General features: G+C 50.4%; 1 protein-coding gene across 8 annotated transcripts in view; it reads right to left on the bottom strand.

The window, feature by feature from the left end:
• Positions 1-21,870, bottom strand: part of NME6 (NME/NM23 nucleoside diphosphate kinase 6) — a 38,518-nt gene extending 16,648 nt beyond the window's left edge. For 4 of the 8 annotated variants that reach the window (XM_073329071.2, XM_073329067.2, XM_073329068.2 and 1 more), the window contains exons 1-4: positions 21,739-21,870; positions 20,604-20,706; positions 19,444-19,483; positions 18,633-18,793 (exon numbers count right to left, since the gene is read on the bottom strand). In XM_073329071.2, the coding sequence (XP_073185172.2) occupies positions 18,633-18,793; positions 19,444-19,483; positions 20,604-20,706; positions 21,739-21,828 (394 nt within the window). In that variant the 5' untranslated portion in view covers positions 21,829-21,870. Of the gene's footprint in view, positions 1-17,329; positions 18,329-18,632; positions 18,794-19,443; positions 19,484-20,603; positions 20,707-21,668 lie in introns of those variants that run through there. The other 4 variants (XM_073329066.2, XM_078851223.1, XM_078851222.1 and 1 more) reach the window with 4 other exon arrangements.
• Between the last annotated feature and the right edge of the window lie 141 nt (positions 21,871-22,011).

Raw genomic sequence — 22,011 nt, 5'->3', positions numbered from 1 at the left:
TTTGAAACAGACCAGAGTTCCTGAAGATGCGAGCATCATGCACCTTTCCCGGCCATCCCACGTTGATGTTGGTGAAACGTCCCTTGTGATCCACCAGAGCTTGCAGCACTATTGAAAAGTACCCCTTGCGGTTTATGTACTCGGCGGCTTGGTGCTCCGGTGCCAAGATAGGGATATGGGTTCCGTCTATAGCCCCACCACAGTTAGGGAATCCCATTGCAGCAAAGCCATCCACTATGACCTGCACATTTCCCAGGGTCACTACCCTTGATATCAGCAGATCTTTGATTGCGTGAGCTACTTGCATCACAGCAGCCCCCACAGTAGATTTGCCCACTCCAAATTGATTCCCAACTGACCGGTAGCTGTCTGGCGTTGCAAGCTTCCACAGGGCTATCGCCACTCGCTTCTCAACTGTGAGGGCTGCTCTCATCCTGGTATTCATGCGCTTCAGGGCAGGGGAAAGCAAGTCACAAAGTTCCATGAAAGTGCCCTTACGCATGCAAAAGTTTCGCAGCCACTGGGAATCGTCCCAGACCTGCAACACTATGCGGTCCCACCAGTCTGTGCTTGTTTCCCGAGCCCAGAATCGGCGTTCCACAGCATGAACCTGCCCCATTAGCACCATGATGCATGCATTGGCAGGGCCCATGCTTTCAGAGAAATCTGTGTCCATGTCCTGATCACTCACGGGACCGCGCTGACGTCGCCTCCTCGCCCGGTATCGCGTTGCCATGTTCTGGTGCTGCATATACTGCTGGATAATGCGTGTGGTGGTTGATGTGCTCCTAATTGCCAAAATGAGCTCAGCGGCCTCCATGCTTGCCTTGGTATGGCGTCCGCACAGAAAGAAGGCACGGAACGATTGTCTGCCGTTGCTCTGACGGAGGGAGGGGCGACTGACGACACGGCTTACAGGGTTGGCTTCAGGGAGCTAAAATCAACAAAGGGTGTGCCTGTACATCAAGGAGTATTTCAGGCAGGACTGCACGGAGGGTTCCAATAAGAAATGGTGCACCAAAGTTATCGTTGTTATTGGAACAAGGAGGTTAGCCTGGCCTCTGATTGATACATGGCTAGATTAACCTCGCTGCGCCTTCTCTGTGACTGACTGCAGTGTGATCTAGACAGGGGAGGAGGAAAATGAGTCCAAAACAAATCTGGTCTATGTCTTGTTCTGACCCACTCCATCGATCCTTTACATCTTTGGCTGGCAGCAGACAAAAAAGGCGCGAAATGATTGTCTGCCCTTGCTTTCACGGGGGGAGGGAGGGTGGGAACGGGGTCCTGACGATATGTACCCAGAACCACCCGCGACAATGTTTTAGCCCCATCAGGCATTGGGATATCAACCCAGAATTCCAATGGGCAGCGGAGACTGCGGGAACTGTGGGATAGCTACCCACAGTGCAACGCTCCAGAAGTCGACGCTTGCCTCGGTACTGTGGAAGCGCTCCGCCGAGTTAATGCACTTAATGCACTTAGAGCATTTTCTGTGGGGACACACACACTCGAATATATAAAACCGATTTCAAAAAAACCGACTTCTATAAATTCGACCTAATTTCGTAGTGTAGACATACCCGAGAAAGTCCAGAGGAGAGCAACAAAAATGATTAAAGGTCTAGAAAACATGACCTGTGAGGGAGGACTGAAAAAATGGCTTTGTTTAGTCTGGAGAAGAAAAGACTAACAATTTTCAAGTACATAAAAGGTTGTTACAAGAAGAAGGGATAAAAATTATTCTCCTTAACCTAGGACAAGAAACAATGGGCTTAAACTGCAGCAAGGGCGGTTTGAGTTGGACATTAGGAAAAACTTCCTGTCAGGGTGGTTAAGCACTGGAATAAATTGCCGAGATGTTGTGGAATCTGCATCATTGGATATTTTTAAAAGCAGGTTAGACAAACACCTTAGTCCTGACTTGAGTTCAGGGGACTCGAGGTCCCTGTGATACTGCACTCCATATTCTTCATAGTTGTATAATTATGACATAATTATGATGCATTTTGTACAAGATGGGTCATGTGCGGTGTCATTGGAAAAGATATGATTTGCTGAATCTGATTCTTATTTGTATGCATGTATCATTTTTGTATCTGAAGTTATGAATATTGACTATGTATCTGTATTTCACATGTAGTCACACCTGGGTGACACCCACTAGGTAAAAGGGCCTATTCAGGGTAATGGGCCATTCAGGAAAAACAATAGCCCTTAGGAGAAGCTTATCCATGACCTGGGATGCTCCAGACAGCCTGTAAGTAATGGCTGCTATGACTCAGCAAGATATGCCAGGGCACGTGACCAGGCCACATGACTCTGGACTCCATTTTGGGATGTCTGTATTTTTTCACAAACTGGTCTGGGAACCAAGTTTGAAACAAAGGGTTCCTGCCATATGCTAAAGCAGGGGTCGGCAACCTTTGAGAAGTGGCATGCCAAGTCTTCATTAATTTAAGGTTTCATGTGCCAGTAATAAATGTCACATTTACAGGGGCCCCCCCAACGGAACCCGCGGCCAGCAGCGGGCTGAGCAGGGCCGGTGGCCGGGACCCTGGCTGGCAGCAGCATGCCAGTAAAATTCGGCATGCCGCAGGTTGCCGAAACCCTGTGCTAAAGCTATGTAAGGCAGGGAGGGACCTCATCTGTTCTTCTCTCCCCCACAACTAAACACCTAAGAGAAGCTCCTAAGGAAAAAGGACTTTGAACAAGGGTGGGGAACCCAAGCTGAAAAGCAAGTGCAGCTTGTGCCTTAAGACTCTGCAAGCCTGCTTGTATCATCAGACAGGGTGAGAGATTGAATATGAATTAGCAGTCCATCTAGTATGTTAAGCTTAGTTTGCATTTTTGTTTATTTGCTAGGTAATCTGCTTTGATTGTTTTTGCTTTATCTAAATTAGTGAGTTTGAATGTAGTGCTTGGAAATCTTCGCTCAAGGGGCAAAGGCTGTTGCATTTCCACTCCACATTGAGGGGGAGGCGAACTGGGAAATAAATTCATAGGGATCGGGGTTTCAATCCAGGCAGGACAGTACAGCTCTGGGGGGCTCGAGGTTATTTTGGCTGTAACCTCTCTATTGTTGGTTCATGCAGTGGCTGGTAAACCTGCGTGTAACTGCAGCTGGGTGTGTCCCTACCTGTGTGAATGCTGATGGAAGTGTAGGACCGGAAGTGGGTCTGTAGCTTGTCACAGCAGCATAGTGTGAAAGGGAGCCCAGGTTGGTAAGTCAGAGGGCCAGCGTTCCCACCATGGCCTGGCCCAGCAGCATGGGCCACAGTCCTGGCCAGCCGGCTCCTGGGCAGCAGGGCCTGTCCCCAGCCGTTGGTATTGGAATGGGCGGAGCCCCGGCACCCCACTCCTCCACCCCACTGTGTTGAAATATGGACTGCTGCTGCCGTGTGCCGTCACTCATGAGCTCCCAGGAGCAGCACGTGATGCAACACCCCTTCCCCCCCAATCCCCCCTCCGCACTGCCCCTTCCCTGCAAGACCCTGCCCCCCGCACTGCCCCTTCCCCCATCCCCCTTCCACACTGCCCCTTCTCCTCAAGACCCTGCCCCCACACTGCCCCTTCCCCCTTCCCTCCAATCCCCCCGCCGCACTGCCCCCACACTGCCCCTTCCCTGCAAGACCCCACCCTCCTATTCACCCACTCACTCCTCCAAACCCCTCTCCCTCCCGTTGCTAGCCCTTGTGAGACAGCTTGTTGCTGTGGGTGAAGATGCGATGCAGATACAGGTAAAAGACAGCTAGCAGATTGTGGGTCGGATCACAGGTTGATCCTGGCGAATGCGGATCAGATGCGGATCCACATTTTTGCATCCGCACAGGGCTCTACAAATGGGCTGATACTTGGGCCCATCCTTCCACTTGTGCTGCTTTTTCTTTTGTTCCTAATATACTTTTAAAATGCCTTCTTGGTGACATTAGTCCCGCCAGACAAGGATTTTTCCCTGGTGTTTTTAACTTCCCTTATTAGTTTTCTACACTTCATAACTTCTAATTTATATTGATTTGCTATCTACTGTCCCCTTTTCTATTTGTTAGTGTGATGTTGCATTCCATATGTTTTATGGAAATATGCTAATGAGTGTGAATATAATGTAACTGGAATATGCTTCATGCAAAAGGTCTCTTGTAAGGTATCATTACAAAGCTTATAATCTACTGAGTGTGGTCATCCTATTTGTATGTATGTATCATTCTTGTATCTAAAACTAGAAATATGAAGTTAACTCTGAGGTCCTATTGTAATTATGCAAAGTGTGGGCCATTACTGGTGGTTTAGCATCTTGATGGCTCCCATTGACTAGGACAGTTGGCTGTAAATGGCTCTGTTTACCTGCAAGCCTTCCTGTGTACCTGATAAAAAGAAAAGGAGGACTTGTGGCACCTTAGAGACTAACCAATTTATTTGAGCATAAGCTTTCGTGAGCTACAGCTCGCTTCATCGGATGCATACTGTGGAAACTGCAGAAGACATTATATACACAGAGACCATGAAACAATACCTCCTCCCACCCCACTCTCCTGCTGGTAATAGCTTATCTAAAGTGATCACTCTCCTTACAATGTGTATGAAAATCAAGGTGGGCCATTTCCAGCACAAATCCAGGTTTTCTCACCCCACACCCCCAGACTCCCTCCTCAGGCCCTACGCTACCAGCACTCCCAGCTACCTTCGAGACACCACTGACTTCCTGAGGAAACTACAATCCATCGGTGATCTTCCTGATAACACCATCCTGGCCACTATGGATGTAGAAGCCCTCTACACCAACATTCAACACAAAGATGGACTACAAGCCGTCAAGAACACTATCCCCGATAATGTCACGGCTAACCTGGTGGCTGAACTTTGTGACTTTGTCCTTACCCATAACTATTTTACATTTGGGGACAATGTATACCTTCAGATCAGCGGCACTGCTATGGGTACCCGCATGGGCCCACAATATGCCAACATGTTTATGGCTGACTTAGAACAACGCTTCCTCAGCTCTCGTCCCCTAACGCCCCTACTCTACTTGCGCTATATTGATGACATCTTCATAGAATCATAGAATCATAGAATATCAGGGTTGGAAGGGACCCCAGAAGGTCATCTAGTCCAACCCCCTGCTCAAAGCAGGACCAATTCCCAGTTAAATCATCCCAGCCAGGGCTTTGTCAAGCCTGACCTTAAAAACCTCTAAGGAAGGAGATTCTACCACCTCCCTAGGTAACGCATTCCAGTGTTTCACCACCCTCTTAGTGAAAAAGTTTTTCCTAATATCCAATCTAAACCTCCCCCACTGCAACTTGAGACCATTACTCCTCGTTCTGTCATCTGCTACCATTGAGAACAGTCTAGAGCCATCCTCTTTGGAACCCCCTTTCAGGTAGTTGAAAGCAGCTATCAAATCCCCCCTCATTCTTCTCTTCTGCAGGCTAAACAATCCCAGCTCCCTCAGCCTCTCCTCATAACTCATGTGTTCCAGTCCCCTAATCATTTTTGTTGCCCTTTGCTGGACTCTCTCCAATTTATCCACATCTTTCTTGTAGTGTGGGGCCCAAAACTGGACACAGTACTCCAGATGAGGCCTCACCAATGTCGAATAGAGGGGAACGATCACGTCCCTCGATCTGCTCGCTATGCCCCTACTTATACATCCCAAAATGCCATTGGCCTTCTTGGCAACAAGGGCACACTGCTGACTCATATCCAGCTTCTCGTCCACTGTCACCCCTAGGTCCTTTTCCGCAGAACTGCTGCCTAGCCATTCGGTTCCTAGTCTGTAGCTGTGCATTGGGTTCTTCCGTCCTAAGTGCAGGACCCTGCACTTATCCTTATTGAACCTCATCAGATTCCTTTTGGCCCAATCTTCCAATTGGTCTAGGTCCTTCTGTATCCTATCCCTCCCCTCCAGCGTATCTACCACTCCTCCCAGTTTAGTATCATCCGCAAATTTGCTGAGTGCAATCCACACCATCCTCCAGATCATTTATGAAGATATTGAATAAAACCGGCCCCAGGACCGACCCTTGGGGCACTCCACTTGATACCGGCTGCCAACTAGACATGGAGCCATTGATCACTACCCGTTGAGCCCGACAATTTAGCCAGCTTTCTACCCACCTTATAGTGCATTCATCCAGCCCATACTTCCTTAACTTGCTGACAAGAATACTATGGGAGACCGTGTCAAAAGCTTTGCTAAAGTCAAGAAACAATACATCCACTGCTTTCCCTTCATCCACAGAACCAGTAATCTCATCATAAAAGGCGATTAGATTAGTCAGGCATGACCTTCCCTTGGTGAATCCATGCTGGCTGTTCCTGATCACTTTCCTCTCATGCAAGTGCTTCAGGATTGATTCTTTGAGGACCTGCTCCATGATTTTTCCAGGGACTGAGGTGAGGCTGACTGGCCTGTAGTTCCCAGGATCTTCCTTCTTCCCTTTTTTAAAGATTGGCACTACATTAGCCTTTTTCCAGTCATCCGGGACTTCCCCGGTTCGCCACGAGTTTTCAAAGATAATGGCCAGTGGCTCTGCAATCACAGCCGCCAATTCCTTCAGCACATTCCGATGCAACTCGTCCGGCCCCATGGACTTGTGCACGTCCAGCTTTTCTAAATAGTCCCTAACCGCCTCTATCTCCACAGAGGGCTGGCCATCTCTTCCGCATTTTGTGATGCCCAGCGCAGCAGTCTGGGAGCTGACCTTGTTAGTGAAAACAGAGGCAAAAAAAGCATTGAGTACATTAGCTTTTTCCACATCCTCTGTCACTAGGTTGCCTCCCTCATTCAGTAAGGGGCCCACACATTCCTTGGCTTTCTTCTTGTTGCCAACATACCTGAAGAAACCCTTCTTGTTACTCTTGACATCTCTGGCTAGCTGCAGCTCCAGGTGCGATTTGGCCCTCCTGATAACATTCCTACATGCCCGAGCAATATTTTTATACTCTTCCCTGGTCATATGTCCAACCTTCCACTTCTTGTAAGCTTCTTTTTTATGTTTAAGATCCGCTAGGATTTCACCATTAAGCCAAGCTGGTCGCCTGCCATATTTACTATTCTTTCGACTCATCGGGATGGTTTGTCCCTGTAACCTCAACAGGGATTCCTTGAAATACAGCCAGCTCTCCTGGACTCCTTTCCCCTTCAAGTTAGTCCCCCAGGGGATCCTGGCCATCCGTTCCCTGAGGGAGTCGAAGTCTGCTTTCCTGAAGTCCAGGGTCCGTATCCTGCTGCTTACCTTTGTTCCCTGCGTCAGGATCCTGAACTCAACCAACTCATGGTCACTGCCTCCCAGATTCCCATCCACTTTTGCTTCCCCCACTAATTCTACCCGGCTTGTGAGCAGCAGGTCAAGAAAAGCACCCCCCCTAGTTGGCTCCTCTAGCACTTGCGCCAGGAAATTGTCCCCTACGCTTTCCAAACACTTCCTGGATTGTCTATGCACCGCTGTATTGCTCTCCCAGCAGATATCAGGAAAATTAAAGTCACCCATGAGAATCAGGGCATGCGATCTAGTAGCTTCCGTGAGCTGCCGGAAGAAAGCCTCATCCACCTCATCCCCCTGGTCCAGTGGTCTATAGCAGACTCCCACCACTACATCACTCTTGTTGCACACACTTCTAAACTTAATCCAGAGACACTCAGGTTTTTCTGCAGTTTCGTACCGGAGCTCTGAGCAGTCATACTGCTCCCTTACATACAGTGCTACTCCCCCACCTTTTCTGCCCTGCCTGTCCTTCCTGAACAGTTTATAACCATCCATGACAGTACTCCAGTCATATGAGTTATCCCACCAAGTCTCTGTTATTCCGACCACGTCATAGTTCCTTGACATCACCAGGACCTCCAGTTCTCCCTGCTTGTTTCCAAGGCTTTGTGCATTTGTATATAAGCACTTGAGATAACCTGTTGATCGCCCCTCATTGCCAGTATGAGGCAGGAGCCCTCCCCTCACAGACATTCCTGCCTGTGCTTCCTCCCGGTATCCCGCTTTCCCACTTACCTCAGGGCTTTGGTCTCCTTCCCCCGGTGAACCTAGTTTAAAGCCCTCCTCACTAGGTTAGCCAGCCTGCTGGCAAAGATGCTCTTCCCTCTCTTCGTAAGATGGAGCCCGTCTCTGCCCAGCACTCCTCCTTCATGGAACACCATCCCATGGTCAAAGAAACCAAAGCCTTCTCTCCGACACCATCTGCGTAGCCATTCGTTGACTTCCACGATTCGACGCTCCCTACCTAGGCCTTTTCCTTCCACGGGGAGGATGGACGAGAACACCACTTGCGCCTCCAACTCCTTTATTCTTCTTCCTAGAGCCACATAGTCCGCAGTGATCCGCTCAAGGTCATTCTTGGCAGTATCATTGGTGCCCACGTGGAGAAGCAGGAAGGGGTAGCGATCCGAGGGCTTGATGAGTCTCGGCAGTCTCTCCGTCACATCACGAATCTTAGCCCCTGGCAAGCAGCAGACTTCTCGGTTTTCCCGGTCAGGGCGGCAGATAGATGACTCAGTCCCCCGGAGGAGAGAGTCCCCGACCACCACCACCCGCCTTCTCCTCTTGGGGGTGGTGGATCATCATCTGGACCCATGGAAAAGAAGCCCTTGAGGAATTCCACCATGATTTCAACAATTTCCATCCCACCATCAACCTCAGCCTGGTCCAGTCCACACAAGAGGTCCACTTCCTGGACACTACAATGCTAATAAACAATGGTCACATAAACACCACCCTATACCGGAAACCTACTGACCGCTATTCCTACCTACATGCCTCCAGCTTTCACCCTGACCACACCACACGATCCATTGTCTACAGCCAAGCTCTGCGATACAACCGCATTTGCTCCAACCCCTCAGACAGAGACAAACACCTACAAGATCTCTATCAAGCATTCTTACAACTACAATACCCACCTGCGGAAGTGAAGAAACAGATTGATAGAGCCAGAAGAGTTCCCAGAAGTCACCTACTACAGGACAGGCCTAACAAAGAAAATAACAGAACGCCACTAGCTGTCACCTTCAGCCCCCAACTAACACCCCTCCAACGCATTATTAAGGATCTACAACCTATCCTAAAGGATGACCCAACACTCTCACAAATCTTGGGAGACAGGCCAGTCCTTGCCTACAGACAGCCCCGCAACCTGAAGCAAATACTCACCAGCAACCACATACCACACAACAGAACCACTAACCCGGGAACCTATCCTTGCAACAAAGCCCGTTGCCAACTGTACCCACATATCTATTCAGGGGACACCATCACAGGGCCTGATAACATCAGCCACACTATCAGAGGCTCGTTCACCTGCACATCCACCAATGTGATATATGCCATCATGTGCCAGCAATGCCCCTCTGCCATGTACATTGGTCAAACTGGACAGTCTCTACGTAAAAGAATAAATGGACACAAATCAGATGTCAAGAATTGTAACATTCATAGACCAGTCGGAGAACACTTCAATCTCTCTGGTCACGCAATTACAGACATGAAGGTCGCTATCGTAAAACAAAAAAACTTCAAATCCAGACTCCAGCGAGAAACTGCTGAATTGGAATTCATTTGCAAATTGGATACTACTAATTTAGGCTTAAATAGAGACTGGGAGTGGCTAAGTCATTATGCAAGGTAACCTATTTCCCCTTGTTTTTTCCTACCCCTCCTTCCCCCAGACGTTCTGGTTAAACTTGGATTTATGCTGGAAATGGCCCACCTTGATTATCATACACATTGTAAGGAGAGTGATCACTTTAGATAAGCTATTACCAGCAGGAGAGTGGGGTGGGAGGAGGTATTGTTTCATGGTTTCTGTGTATATAATGTCTTCTGTAGTTTCCACAGTATGCATCCGATGAAGTGAGCTGTAGCTCATGAAAGCTTATGCTCAAATAAATTGGTTAGTCTCTAAGGTGCCACAAGTACTCCTTTTCTTTTTGCTTCAGAGTAACACGGCTGTTACTCTGAAACCTGTGTACCTGATGTGGAGAATGAAGGCTTGGGGGTCTCACAGGGCATGTGACCATGTCACCTGGTACTGGAATCCATCTTAAACCTGGTGCTTTTCCATTTAGAAGGAGGAGTGGGGACCCAGAGAGAGAGACAGGATTCTCGCCTTGCGCCAAAACTATAAAAGGGGGTGGAACAGACTAAAGTGGGTCACAGTCATGAGAAAACCCCTAGTTACCACCTGAGCTGGAACTAATGAGGTCTGAACCAGGGGAACGGGATTGGGCCCAGACTAAGAAAGAGTCTAGTCTGTGAAAGAAGCTTATTGGAACATCTCTGAGGGTGAGATTTACCTTTATTCAGTTTCTTAAATGTATTAGGCTTAGACTTGCGTGTTTTGTTTTATTTTGCTTGGTAACTTACTTTGTTCTGTCTGTTATTACTTGGAACCACTTAAATTCTACTTTTTATACTTAATAAAATCACTTTTGTTTATTAATTAACCCAGAGTAAGTGATTAATACCTGGTGGAGCAAACAGCTGTGCATCTCTCTCTATCAGTGTTTTAGAGGGCGGACGATTTATGAGTTTACCCTGTATAAGCTTTATACAGAGTAAAATGGATTTATTTGGGGTTTGGATCCCATTGGGAGCTGGGTGTCTGGGTGCTGGAGATAGGTAACTTCCTGAGCAGTTTTTGGTTAAAGTCTGCAGCGTTGCGGGTGTGGACCAGACCCTGGGACTGTGTTTTCAGCAGACGGGCGTGTCTGGCTCAACAAGGCAGGGGTCTGGAGTCCCAAGCTGGAATGGAAAACAGAGGTAATTCCAGCACGTCAGGTGACAGTCCCAAGGGGGTCTCTGTGACCAAATCTGTCACAGTTATGTGGCTTTTTATTTCTAATTGCTGTCTTCACTTCCCCACTGAAACAGGATGGACTTCAGCTAAAGTTGTCCTCAGTCTTGATTGTGGAATCATGCCTGTTTCTTCATCTAACAAACCCTTCTTAAACAACTTTTAAGTTTCATGCACATTTTTCTGTCTAATTTTGGTCTTCTACTCAGTGTCACTCATAACTTCCTCAGTTTTGGGAAATGAGCCATTTGGAAGTAGTGTGTGTATTAACAGCTGGGGCTGTCCTCTGTTTGCCCATATTGAAAGTAATCAAGTTGTGATCATTGGCCACAGTAATATTAAGATACAGAACTTTACATGGAGGTTGTAGTTACCTCAAAATTAGATACTAGAAGCCCAAGGGATATCAAAGCTAAGGATACACTTAAAGGAATGCACAGTTAAGGCACCTAAAGGCCCTTAGCTCTGCCCTGGAGAGACATAAATAGGGGGGGGGAAATCGTCTTTAAAAATCAATTTAGTCTAATCTGCAACCAAAAACACTGACCTGCCTTAATCAAAATCTTATGGTTATTGCCTGATGTCACTACAGGGTACAGTTAGGTTTGTTTAGGTGCCTTAATTGTGCATTTCTCACCTTAACATGTCTGGGATGGCTGCATTACTTCTGAATGCCAGTACTAGCTAAATAGCTCACAATGCCCTTTGTGTTGGTTCTCATTCCTATTCCTTCCTCCTGTGGACTCAGCATCAGTCTTAGCACCACGATCCCATTGGCAGGGCCCAGAAAGAGAAAGAAATGAGAACTACCAAGTTTTCAAAACCTCCAAAAATTATCAAAATGGAATCGATATGAAGAGCCAGTATCTCTGCCTCTTCCAGGCCGACAGACTTATGTCCTCCTGGGAAGGTGGGAATCTCCCTTTTTCAGTGTGTAGCACCTGTCTTAACCATGCTGGGCTTCAAGACACAGACTTTAAGCTCCGTCACTGGTCCAGGGCTCAATACTATCTTTCCCCTTGGCCCAGTGTAATTTTGGAATTCTCCCCATACTGCCTCCATATTTAGGATAAGAAGGAAACACGTCATTGACTTGCTTTCTTTTAAGGGCAAAATAGCAGCATGTGACGCTCCTCAGGGTTTTTAGCAGCAGACCCACTAGGGAAGGGGAAGTAGTGGGCAAGAGGACCAGTGGGCAGGCAATGTGCATGATCAGTGCTAGTTATTCACATGGCTAATCTAATCGCCTTCTATGATGAGATTACTGGTTCTGTGGATGAAGGGAAAGCAGTGGATGTATTGTTTCTTGACTTTAGCAAAGCTTTTGACACGGTCTCCCACAGTATTCTTGTCAGCAAGTTAAAGAGGTATGGGCTCGATGAATGCACTATAAGGTGGGTAGAAAGTTGGCTAGATTGTCGGGCTCAACGGGTAGTGATCAATGGCTCCATGTCTAGTTGGCAGCCGGTGTCAAGTGGAGTGCCCCAGGGGTCGGTCCTGGAGCCGGTTTTGTTCAATATCTTCATAAATGATCTGGAGGATGGTGTGGATTGCACTCTCAGCAAATTTGCGGATGATACTAAACTGGGAGGAGTGGTAGATACGCTGGAGGGGAGGGATAGGATACAGAGGGACCTAGACAAATTGGAGGACTGGGCCAAAAGGAATCTGATGAGGTTCAATAAGGATAAGTGCAGGGTCCTGCACTTAGGACGGAAGAACCCAATGCACAGCTACAGACTAGGGACCGAATGGCTCGGCAGCAGTTCTGCGGAAAAGGACCTAGGGGTGACAGTGGACGAGAAGCTGAATATGAGTCAGCAGTGTGCCCTTGTTGCCAAGAAGGCCAATGGCATTTTGGGATGTATATGTAGGGGCATAGTGAGCAGATCGAGGGACGTGATTGTTCCCCTCTATTCGACATTGGTGAGGCCTCATCTGGAGTACTGTGTCCAGTTTTGGGCCCCACACTACAAGAAGGATGTGGATAAATTGGAGAGAGTCCAGGGAAGGGCAACAAAAATTATTAGGGGTCTGGAACACATGAGTTATGAGGAGAGGCTGAGGGAACTGGGATTGTTTAGTCTGCAGAAGAGAAGAATGAGGGGGGATTTGATAGCTGCTTTCAACTACCTGAGAGCTGGTTCCAGAGAGGATGGTTCTAGACTATTCTCAGTGGTAGAAGAGGACAGGACAAGGAGTAATGGTCTCAAGTTGCAGTGGGGGAGATTTAGGTTGGAAATTAGGAAAAACTTTTTCACTAGGAGGATGGTGAAACACTGGAATGCATTACCTACGGAGGTGGTACAATCTCCTTCCTGTGTTCCTGACCTCTAAACATTTTTGTTGCCCTCTGCTGGATGCTTTCCAATTTTTCCACATCCTTCTTTTAGTGTGGGGCCAAAACTGGACACAGTACTCCAGATGAGGCCTCACCAATGTCGAATAGAGGGGAACGATCACGTCCCTCTATCTTCTGGCAATGCCCCTACTTATACAGCCCAAAATGCCGTTAGCCTTCTTGGCAACAAGGGCTCACTGTTGACTGATATCCAGCTTCTCGTCCACTGTAACCTCTAGGTACTCTTCTGCAGATCTGCTGCCTAGCCATTCGGTCCCTAGTCTGTAGGAGGGCATGGCATTCTTCCGTCCTAAGTGCAAGACTCTGCACTTGTCCTTGTTGAACCTCATCAGATTTCTTTTGGCCCAGTCCTCCAATTTGTCTAGGTCCCTCTGTATCCTATCCCTACCCTCCAGCGTATCTACCACTCCTCCAAGTTTAGTGTTATCTCCAAACTTCCTGAGAGTGCAATCCACGCCATTCTCCAAATCATTAATGAAGATATTGAACAAAACCAGCCCCAGGACCGACCCTTGGGGCACTCCACTTCATACCGGCTGCCAACTAGACATGGAGCCATGGATCACTACCTGTTGAGCCCAACAATCTAGCCAGCTTTCTATCCACCTTTATAGTCCATTCATCCAGCCCATACTCCTTTAAACTTGCTGGCAAGAATACTGTGGGAGACCATATCAAAAGCTTTGCTGAAGTCAAGGAATAACACATCCACTGCTTTCCCCTCATCCACAGAGCCAGTTATCTCATCATAGAAGACAATTAGATTAGTCAGGCATGACTTGACCTTGGTGAATCCATGCTGACTGTTCCTGATCTAGGGACCGAATGGCTAGGCAGCAGTTCTGCGGAAAAGGACCTAGGGGTGACAGTGGACGAGAAGCTGGATATGAGTCAGCAGTGTGCCCTTGTTGCCAAGAAGGCCAATGGCATTTTGGGATGTATAAGTAGGGGCATAGCGAGCAGATCGAGGGACGTGATCGTTCCCCTCTATTCGACATTGGTGAGGCCTCATCTGGAGTACTGTGTCCAGTTTTGGGCCCCACACTACAAGAAGGATGTGGATAAATTGGAGAGGGTCCAGCAAAGGGCAACAAAAATGATTAGGGGTCTAGAACACATGACTTATGAGGAGAGGCTGAGGGAGCTGGGATTGTTTAGCCTGCAGAAGAGAAGAATGAGGGGGGATTTGATAGCTGCTTTCAACTACCTGAAAGGGGGTTCCAAAGAGGATGGCTCTAGACTGTTTTCAATGGTAGCAGATGACAGAACAAGGAGTAATGGTCTCAAGTTGCAGTGGGGGAGGTTTAGATTGGATATTAGGAAAAACTTTCACTAAGAGAGTGGTGAAACACTGGAATGCGTTACCTAGGGAGGTGGTAGAATCTCCTTCCTTAGAGGTTTTTAAGGTCAGGCTTGACAAAGCCCTGGCTGGGATGATTTAACTGGGAATTGGTCCTGCTTCGAGCAGGGGGTTGGACTAGATGACCTTCAGGGGTCCCTTCCAACCCTGATATTCTATGATTCTATGGTCGCACTAATGCCAAATAAAAAGGCAAAAACGCCACTCTATTCCTACTCAAGATTCCATGTTTATCAATCCCAGGATTGTATTACCTCTTTTGGCCACAGCGTAACACTGGGAGCTCATCCACAACCTCCAAATCTTTTTTAGCCACTCCTTTCCAGGATAGAATCCCCTGTCCTGTAAGTATGGCCTGCATTTTTTGTTCCTAGATGTATATGTTTACATTCAGCCCTATTAAAATGCAATTTTGTTTGTTTGTGCCCAGTTTACCAAGCAATCCAGATTGCTCTGAACCAGTGACCTGACCTCTTTATTATTTATCACTCCCCCAATTATTGTATTATCTGCAAACTTTATCGGTGACAATTTTATGTTTTCTTCCAGGTCATTGATAAAAATATTAAAACATAAGAACAGCCATCGTGAGTCAGACCAAAGGTCCATCTAGCCCTGTATCCTGTCTTCCAACACTGGCCAACGCCAGATACCCCAGAACAGGTAATCATCAAGTGATCCATCCCCTTCACCCATTCCCAGCTTCTGGCAAACAGAGGCTAGAGACATTCTTCTTCTTCAGCATGTTTCCAAGTTCCCTGAAGTCATCTACTATGCACAAGATATCCTGCGATGCAGTAGCATTTGTGCACTGATATGAACTATCACCAATGGATCCTTGCCCATCAACTTCAGAAGCCTGTCCAATCTTAGAGCGACATCTCATGTCTTAGCTCCAGGATGGCTGCATGCTATCCTGTTATCTGCCTGTTCCTTGCAAAATGTTCTTTCAAGTCTTCTGACTACTGAATCTTCAACAAGGATCCTCTGTCTTCCTTGGATGGATAGTAAGCAAGCTTGATTTTCTTAGAGGTTGGACTGAGCTGCCATCCATGTGTATCCCATACATCTGTTCCCTTGGACCTGCTGGATCTCAAGAGGTTTCGTCCGTAGTTTCCAGTCTGCCCATTCTCATCTATCTCCTACTGAGCAGAAAGCAGCTGTGACCTCTTGCCTCTCATCAGGCCTCCTCTCTCACCAATTTCTTTGTGGCCAGCTCTATTCTTCCTCGAACCTGAAGTGCTGGTGTTTACCCAACCTGGTGGTCTGCTCTTAAAGAATCCTGTTGTAAATGGCTGTGGGTCTCAAATCTTGGCCCACAGGTTCCCACGCAGCCCCCACACCTGGGCTATCACTGGGTATCTCATCCTGAACTACTGGAAGTGCGGGGCTCCCAGAGGCATCGCCGACGAGTACCCTGACTGGGGTGATGACCAGCCCCAGTGACCGTCTGGAACATACTATTTAAGCCAGAAGGGGAGACATGAAGTTGTTTGAATCACTGAAGCACTTCCCAACTGGCTACTGCACTGGACCTGACTCTTTCATCATCCCTAAACTTTGCTTCTGGCTCTGACCCCTGGCTTGGTTCCTGCTTCCTTATTCTGGCTCTGTCCACTAGGCCTGACCACCCCTGCTCTGACCACTCAGAAACACTGCCCAAGTCCCAATTCTGACCGCTTGCTTGGACCAATAACCCTTGGAAGGAGAGAATCTACCAACCATGTACCCTGCTACATGCCATTGTAGACAGTCTCATGATACCATCCCCTCCATAAACTTATCAAGCTCAGTCTTGAAACCAGTTAGGTTTTTTGCCCCCACTGCTCCCCTTGGAAGGCTGTTCCAGAACTTCACTCCTCTGATGGTTAGAAACCTTCACCTAATTTCAAGCCTAAACTTGTTGATGGCCAGTTTATATCCATTTGTTCTTGGGTCTACATTGGTGCTTAACTTAAATAACTCCTCTCCCACCCTGGTATTTATCCCTCTGATGTATTTATAGAGAGCAATCCTATCTCCCCTCAGCCTTTGTTTGGTTAGGCTAAACAAGCCAAGAGCCTTGAGTCTCTTCTTATAAGGTAGGTTTTCCAATCCAGCCAGTCTCCTGACATGGGGCTGGATCAGAACCGGCATCCACTAGAGGATAAAGGCTCTGTGATGGGGCTTAACCCCCATCATATGCAAGGCTAGTGAATACACCCAATTAGTCATGCTTTGCACCCAGGGAGGTGGATAGCGAACTGGCTCCTGGTCAGAGGGCGCAGAGCTAAGCCATAATAAAGTAGACTGAGGGAGCTCAATTGCAGGAGAAACAGCAGAGGAGACGGACCTTTCTGAGAGAAGCCCAGGGGAAGAGTACACAGACAGAATGGGGGTAGTGGGCTACAGGGAAAGATTAGGCTCCTACAAGGGAAGCCCTGAGATAGGGTTTGTAAGTAGAGAAGAGAAGATTTCAGTAGCCCAAGAGTGCAGAACTATTCAATTTTGTTTGGACTTACTCATGATACCCCAGAAGAGGTCTGAACTTAGGTGACTTGGGTGGAGGGCTGAAACACAGAGGAGCTGGTGCCATAGGCAGGTGGGCAGTAAGAGCTGCTGGAGCCAAAGATAGTGACACTGATGCTAGGGGGTGCCCTGAAGGTTAGTGAGCCTAACCACAGGCTCCTACCCTGATTTCTTGCATCCCCACAACCTGGGCCCAGGCTGAAACCAGCACCCGAGAGGTGAAGTTGTCTCCCCCATGTGACACAGAGGTATCGCTGAGATCTGGCTCGGACATTCCACCTGATCCGCTCTGTCAGTGAAAATGCTTGCACCAAAGAAAACTTTATTACTGCAGCATACCATGGCTGTGTTGGAGAAATGCTTTACAGAGGAAAGCACTAGATAAGCAATGAAGATGGTCACTGGTAATGAACAGCCAGAGTGCATGTGGGCAAGACAGTGGGATGGTTTTGCACCTCACAGAGATATTCCACGCCCATCACCAAGATCTGTGCCCTGTGGGGGCAGCCCCTTGTACCCACTGCTCCTAGTTTATATGTGAGCACACTCAGTGCTGGTGAATTGCAGGCTGGAGTTCCTCTGCCATGCTGGAGTTCAGTGGATTCCTGCTGGTATCTAAGGTTTGTCTGTAGCATCCACGCTATCTAGGTGCTACATGTGCAGCCAGAGGTAGGTGAGACATTCCCCCAGAGCGTGGTGTAATGTGTATTGCATCTGGTATTTGCCCACTGTAACAGACATTACATAGCTCCCTGTCCTCGTTACAGGGATAGTCTAGCTCAGGGGTCCCCAACGCGGTACCCGTGGGCACCATGGCGCCCGCTGGCCACCATGCTGCCAAAATGCCGCCACTGCGTGCGGCTGCCGGAGAACCGCCTGCCAAAATGCCACCGAGAACCGTTGCCGTTTCTCGGCAGCATTTCGGCGGCGACGCTTCTTGCCGCTGCCGCTTCTCGGCGGTGGGGTGTCCGGCACCTGCCACAGTCTTCTGGGAATACCAATATGCTATTCCCACAGGAAAGGTTGGGGACCACTGGTCTAGCTGGTGCTGCTACCAGCACTTCCTGCGTGAAAGGCAAGGCCCTCCGCATTTCCAAGGAGGTTAGTCAAGGGTAAGTCTCCTCTGCTCTAGGATGACTCTGTCCTGCTCGCCTTGGGTAGGCTGTGAACACGCTCCCCCGTGTCATAGTGTGCCAGGCCGCAGCGCAGACGTGGCTCATCCTGCTGGTACCAGAGACTCTCGCTGAACTCCGGGAAGAAGAAGGCAATTTCTCTACGGGCTGATGCCGCCGAGTCTGTTAGAGGAGAGGGGGAGAGAGAGAGAGCGCGCCCTGAGGTGGTGGTGGCACATTGTCTTGATCGTACCCTGAGCTCTACTCAGAGGGGTGGAGGGGACAGCCTACGCTCATGGGCCTACGTTTTACCACTGCATCCCTGAGTCATGGAACTGGGGTGAATGGAGCCTGTCTACTTGGATTGGAGGAACCTGCAGGGATGCAAGGACATGTGGTTTGGGCACCAGCAGAGGCAATGAGTGCACCGAGACAGTGCCCCCCTCTGGCCCTTCCTCCACCCCAATGATTGCCCTGGTGTTCTTACCTGAGCCATGTATGGTGTTCCTCGTGTCCGTGAGGCCATAGGCTCCCCGGATGGAGTCTGGAGCTGTATTTCGGGCTCGGTACACTTTTGTGGGTCCCATGAGAGACCTCCAGCGTGCAACAGCATCTTCATGTGCTAGGATATAAGCCCGCATTGGGCCACTGGGGAAACACAGCCAGGTGGGGACAAGAGAAGACAAGATTACTCCAGGATGTGGGCATCTCATGTGCTTTCTATCCTCACAGACACAGCAGCGTCAGAGTGGCAGGCGAAGGTGGCTGCCATGCAGCACTCCTCTAGGACACAGAGCAGACTCATGGTAGCCAGGACCTCAGGGTTATCCCAGGCTGTTAAAACACCCTGATTCCAGGGCAGTGATGTGGCATCAGGTAGCCTAGAAAGAATGGCATTTCTAACAATATAGAACGCACTCCCTCAAGGGCTACACTGGCAGGACAGCACCGATGATCAGCTGTTGCCAGACTGGAATCACAACATTCTAGCCTTGAGGCCTGAGCATCCTTCCTTGTCCCATGAAAGCTGCCTCTCTGGGACACAAGTGTCATGAATCCCAGAATGACCTTGCCCAGTGCCTTGTCCCACCCCCATTCTCCCCTTATCAAGGCGTGGGGGGAGGGAGGGTTTACCCAAAGGGCAGCAGTGTTGCTAGAAGAAGCACCAGCATGAGGGGGCAATGGCATGTGTGTGAGAGTAGGTGTCACCCCCACTCACTCCTGACAGCCAGAACAGCTCCCAACCCCCATGGCTGGGATTCACTGTTAAGCTAGGACTGATAGGGGAGGGGAGGTACCTGGTCATGAACTCCACCAGCCTCCGATAAAAAAATCGCCCTGCAATATGAGAGACAGCATTTCACTCTAAGGGGGCATAGATGTCCAGTTCCCCCACCATACTGATACCCTTGCTTGGCCTTGCCCTACCACCCTCCCCTCATCCCCCTGCCCTTTTCTGTGCTGCTCTTACAATAGGAACAGAGGCATTGCCAGTCCAGGCCACATCTAGCAAAGCATCCTGTCTCTGACTGGGACTGATACCAGCTGCTTCGACAGCAGGGGCAGAACCCCCCAGTCGACAATTCTGGGATAACCTGCTCTTGGCAGAGTCTCCGCAGCCCTATCTGTCAATGGCTAGATCCTCCCTGCAGCAGGAGGGTTTATCTTATCCTAGCAGATATAGTAGAAGCTGTTTGTTTGCATCCCATCCATCCCAATAGGGTACATATCTGGTCCCTATTACTCCAGGAGCAGAGCACTTGGCAATTTTTAACGTACTGTATTTATCTTCACAACATGAGGTATGTAGGGAAGTGCTATTACCTCCGTGTCTGGAAACGGGAACTGACATACTAAGTGACTAGTCCAAGGTCATGCAGGAAGTCTGTAGCAGAGCACTATGCATGTAAGTGTCTAATTGTGTTTTGACTCCTACTGAACTCTTGGCCTCAGTAATGCCTCATGGCAGTGAGCTCCACAGATTGTGTTGCATAATAAATATTTCCTATGATAAGTCTTGCATGTAGTGCCTTCCACTTTCTTTGAATGACCTGTTGCATTCAGAGAGAGTGAACAGGACTTCCTGATTTACCTCCTATCTATCCTAGGGTTTATACTGGCATCTATCCCCATAGTATCAGACCACTTTCCAAGAGAAATCAGTTCTGTATCCCTCTGTCATGCCCCCTTTCATTCTTCTCTTCATTGAACTACACAATCCCTGTCTTCGAATCTCTCTCCACACAAGAGTCTTTCCAACTCTCTCCTGGTCTTTGCCTATCTCTCAACCCCATCCTTCTGCGATGTCCCTCCTGAGAGAGGCTAAGCTGTACCCTTCCCTGTGCTCCCCACTGCCCATTTCCACACTTCCTGCATGAGCAAAGACAACCTCCCGTCCCAGGGTTCGTGCCCTGAAGGGCCCAGTTAGAGCCAGCAGCAAGCTCCCTGTGATCACTACCTGAGTGCTCCTGGTAAAATCGCTGGCTATCTTCCCTTCTCCACATCAGCTCCTTGGTCCGCACGATGAGGAATTTGTTGTTCAGGATGGTCTCGTGCACGGCCTGGAAAGGCAGGGCAAGGGTGAGGCACAAACACATCAGATGTTGCAGAGCAAAGACTTCAGCCAAGGAACCAGGGGGATCCTGACTACTGGGAGAAAGGTGTGGTCAGAGAAAGAGAGACTGCAGGGCTGAGCACAGGGGGCAGGTACAGGCTAGCTCCTGGAAATGGGTACAGTGCAACTAGAATAATTCACAAGGCCTCACACTCCACCGACCTGAATTCTGGGGTAGGGCGGGGTATCACCCACGGATGCCCCGCGGGGGGGGGATGGGACAGGCCGGGGGGGGGAATCACCCACGGACGCCCCGCGGGGGGGGGATGGGACAGGCTGGGGGGGGGAATCACCCACGGACGCCCCGCGGGGGGGGGATGGGACAGGCCGGGGGGGGGAATCACCCACGGACGCCCCGCGGGGGGGGATGGGACAGGCCGGGGGGGGGGAATCACCCACGGACGCCCCGCGGGGGGGGATGGGACAGGCCGGGGGGGGGGAATCACCCACGGACGCCCCGCGGGGGGGGGATGGGACAGGCTGGGGGGGGAATCACCCACGGACGCCCCGCGGGGGGGGATGGGACAGGCCGGGGGGAGGGAATCACCCACGGACGCCCCGCGGGGGGGGATGGGACAGGCTGGGGGGGGGAATCACCCACGGACGCCCCGCGGGGGGGGGATGGGACAGGCCGGGGGGAGGGAATCACCCACGGACGCCCCGCGGGGGGGGATGGGACAGGCCGGGGGGAGGGAATCACCCACGGACGCCCCGCGGGGGGGGGGATGGGACAGGCCGGGGGGGGGAATCACCCACGGACGCCCCGCGGGGGGGGGGGGGAAATCACCGACGGACGCCCCGCGGGGGGGGGGGCGGAAATCACCCACGGACGCCCCGCGGGGGGGGGGAATGGGACAGGCCGGGGGGGAATCACCCACGGACGCCCCGCGGGGGGGGGGGGGAAATCACCGACGGAGGCCTCCCGGGGCGTGGACCGGGCCGCTGCGGGGGGGGGCCCGGCGGCCGCTCCGCCCCTCACCTCCAGCACCGGCGGGTGGGCCACGGCGTCGGGCTTCAGCAGCGCCAGCGTGAGCTGCAGCGGGCGCGCGGAGCGCGGCACGGCCCCCATGGCGCTCCCGGCGGCGGCGCGCGGGGCGGGGCGGGGCGCGGCCCCTGGCGGGCCGGGGAGGGGAGGGGCCGCTCGGAGGCGGGCTCTGGGCCGGCGCGGGCGCGGGGGCGGGGCCGGCGCGGGGGCGGGGGGCGGCCCCTGACGGGCCGGGGAGGGGAGGGGCCGCTCGGAGGCGGGCTCTGG

Source organism: Lepidochelys kempii, chromosome 1, assembly GCF_965140285.1.
Source record: "Lepidochelys kempii isolate rLepKem1 chromosome 1, rLepKem1.hap1, whole genome shotgun sequence".
Lineage (NCBI taxonomy): Eukaryota > Metazoa > Chordata > Testudines > Cheloniidae > Lepidochelys > Lepidochelys kempii.
The sequence above is the reverse complement of the archived record's forward strand: the minus strand, read 5'-3'. Positions and strand labels throughout refer to the sequence as shown.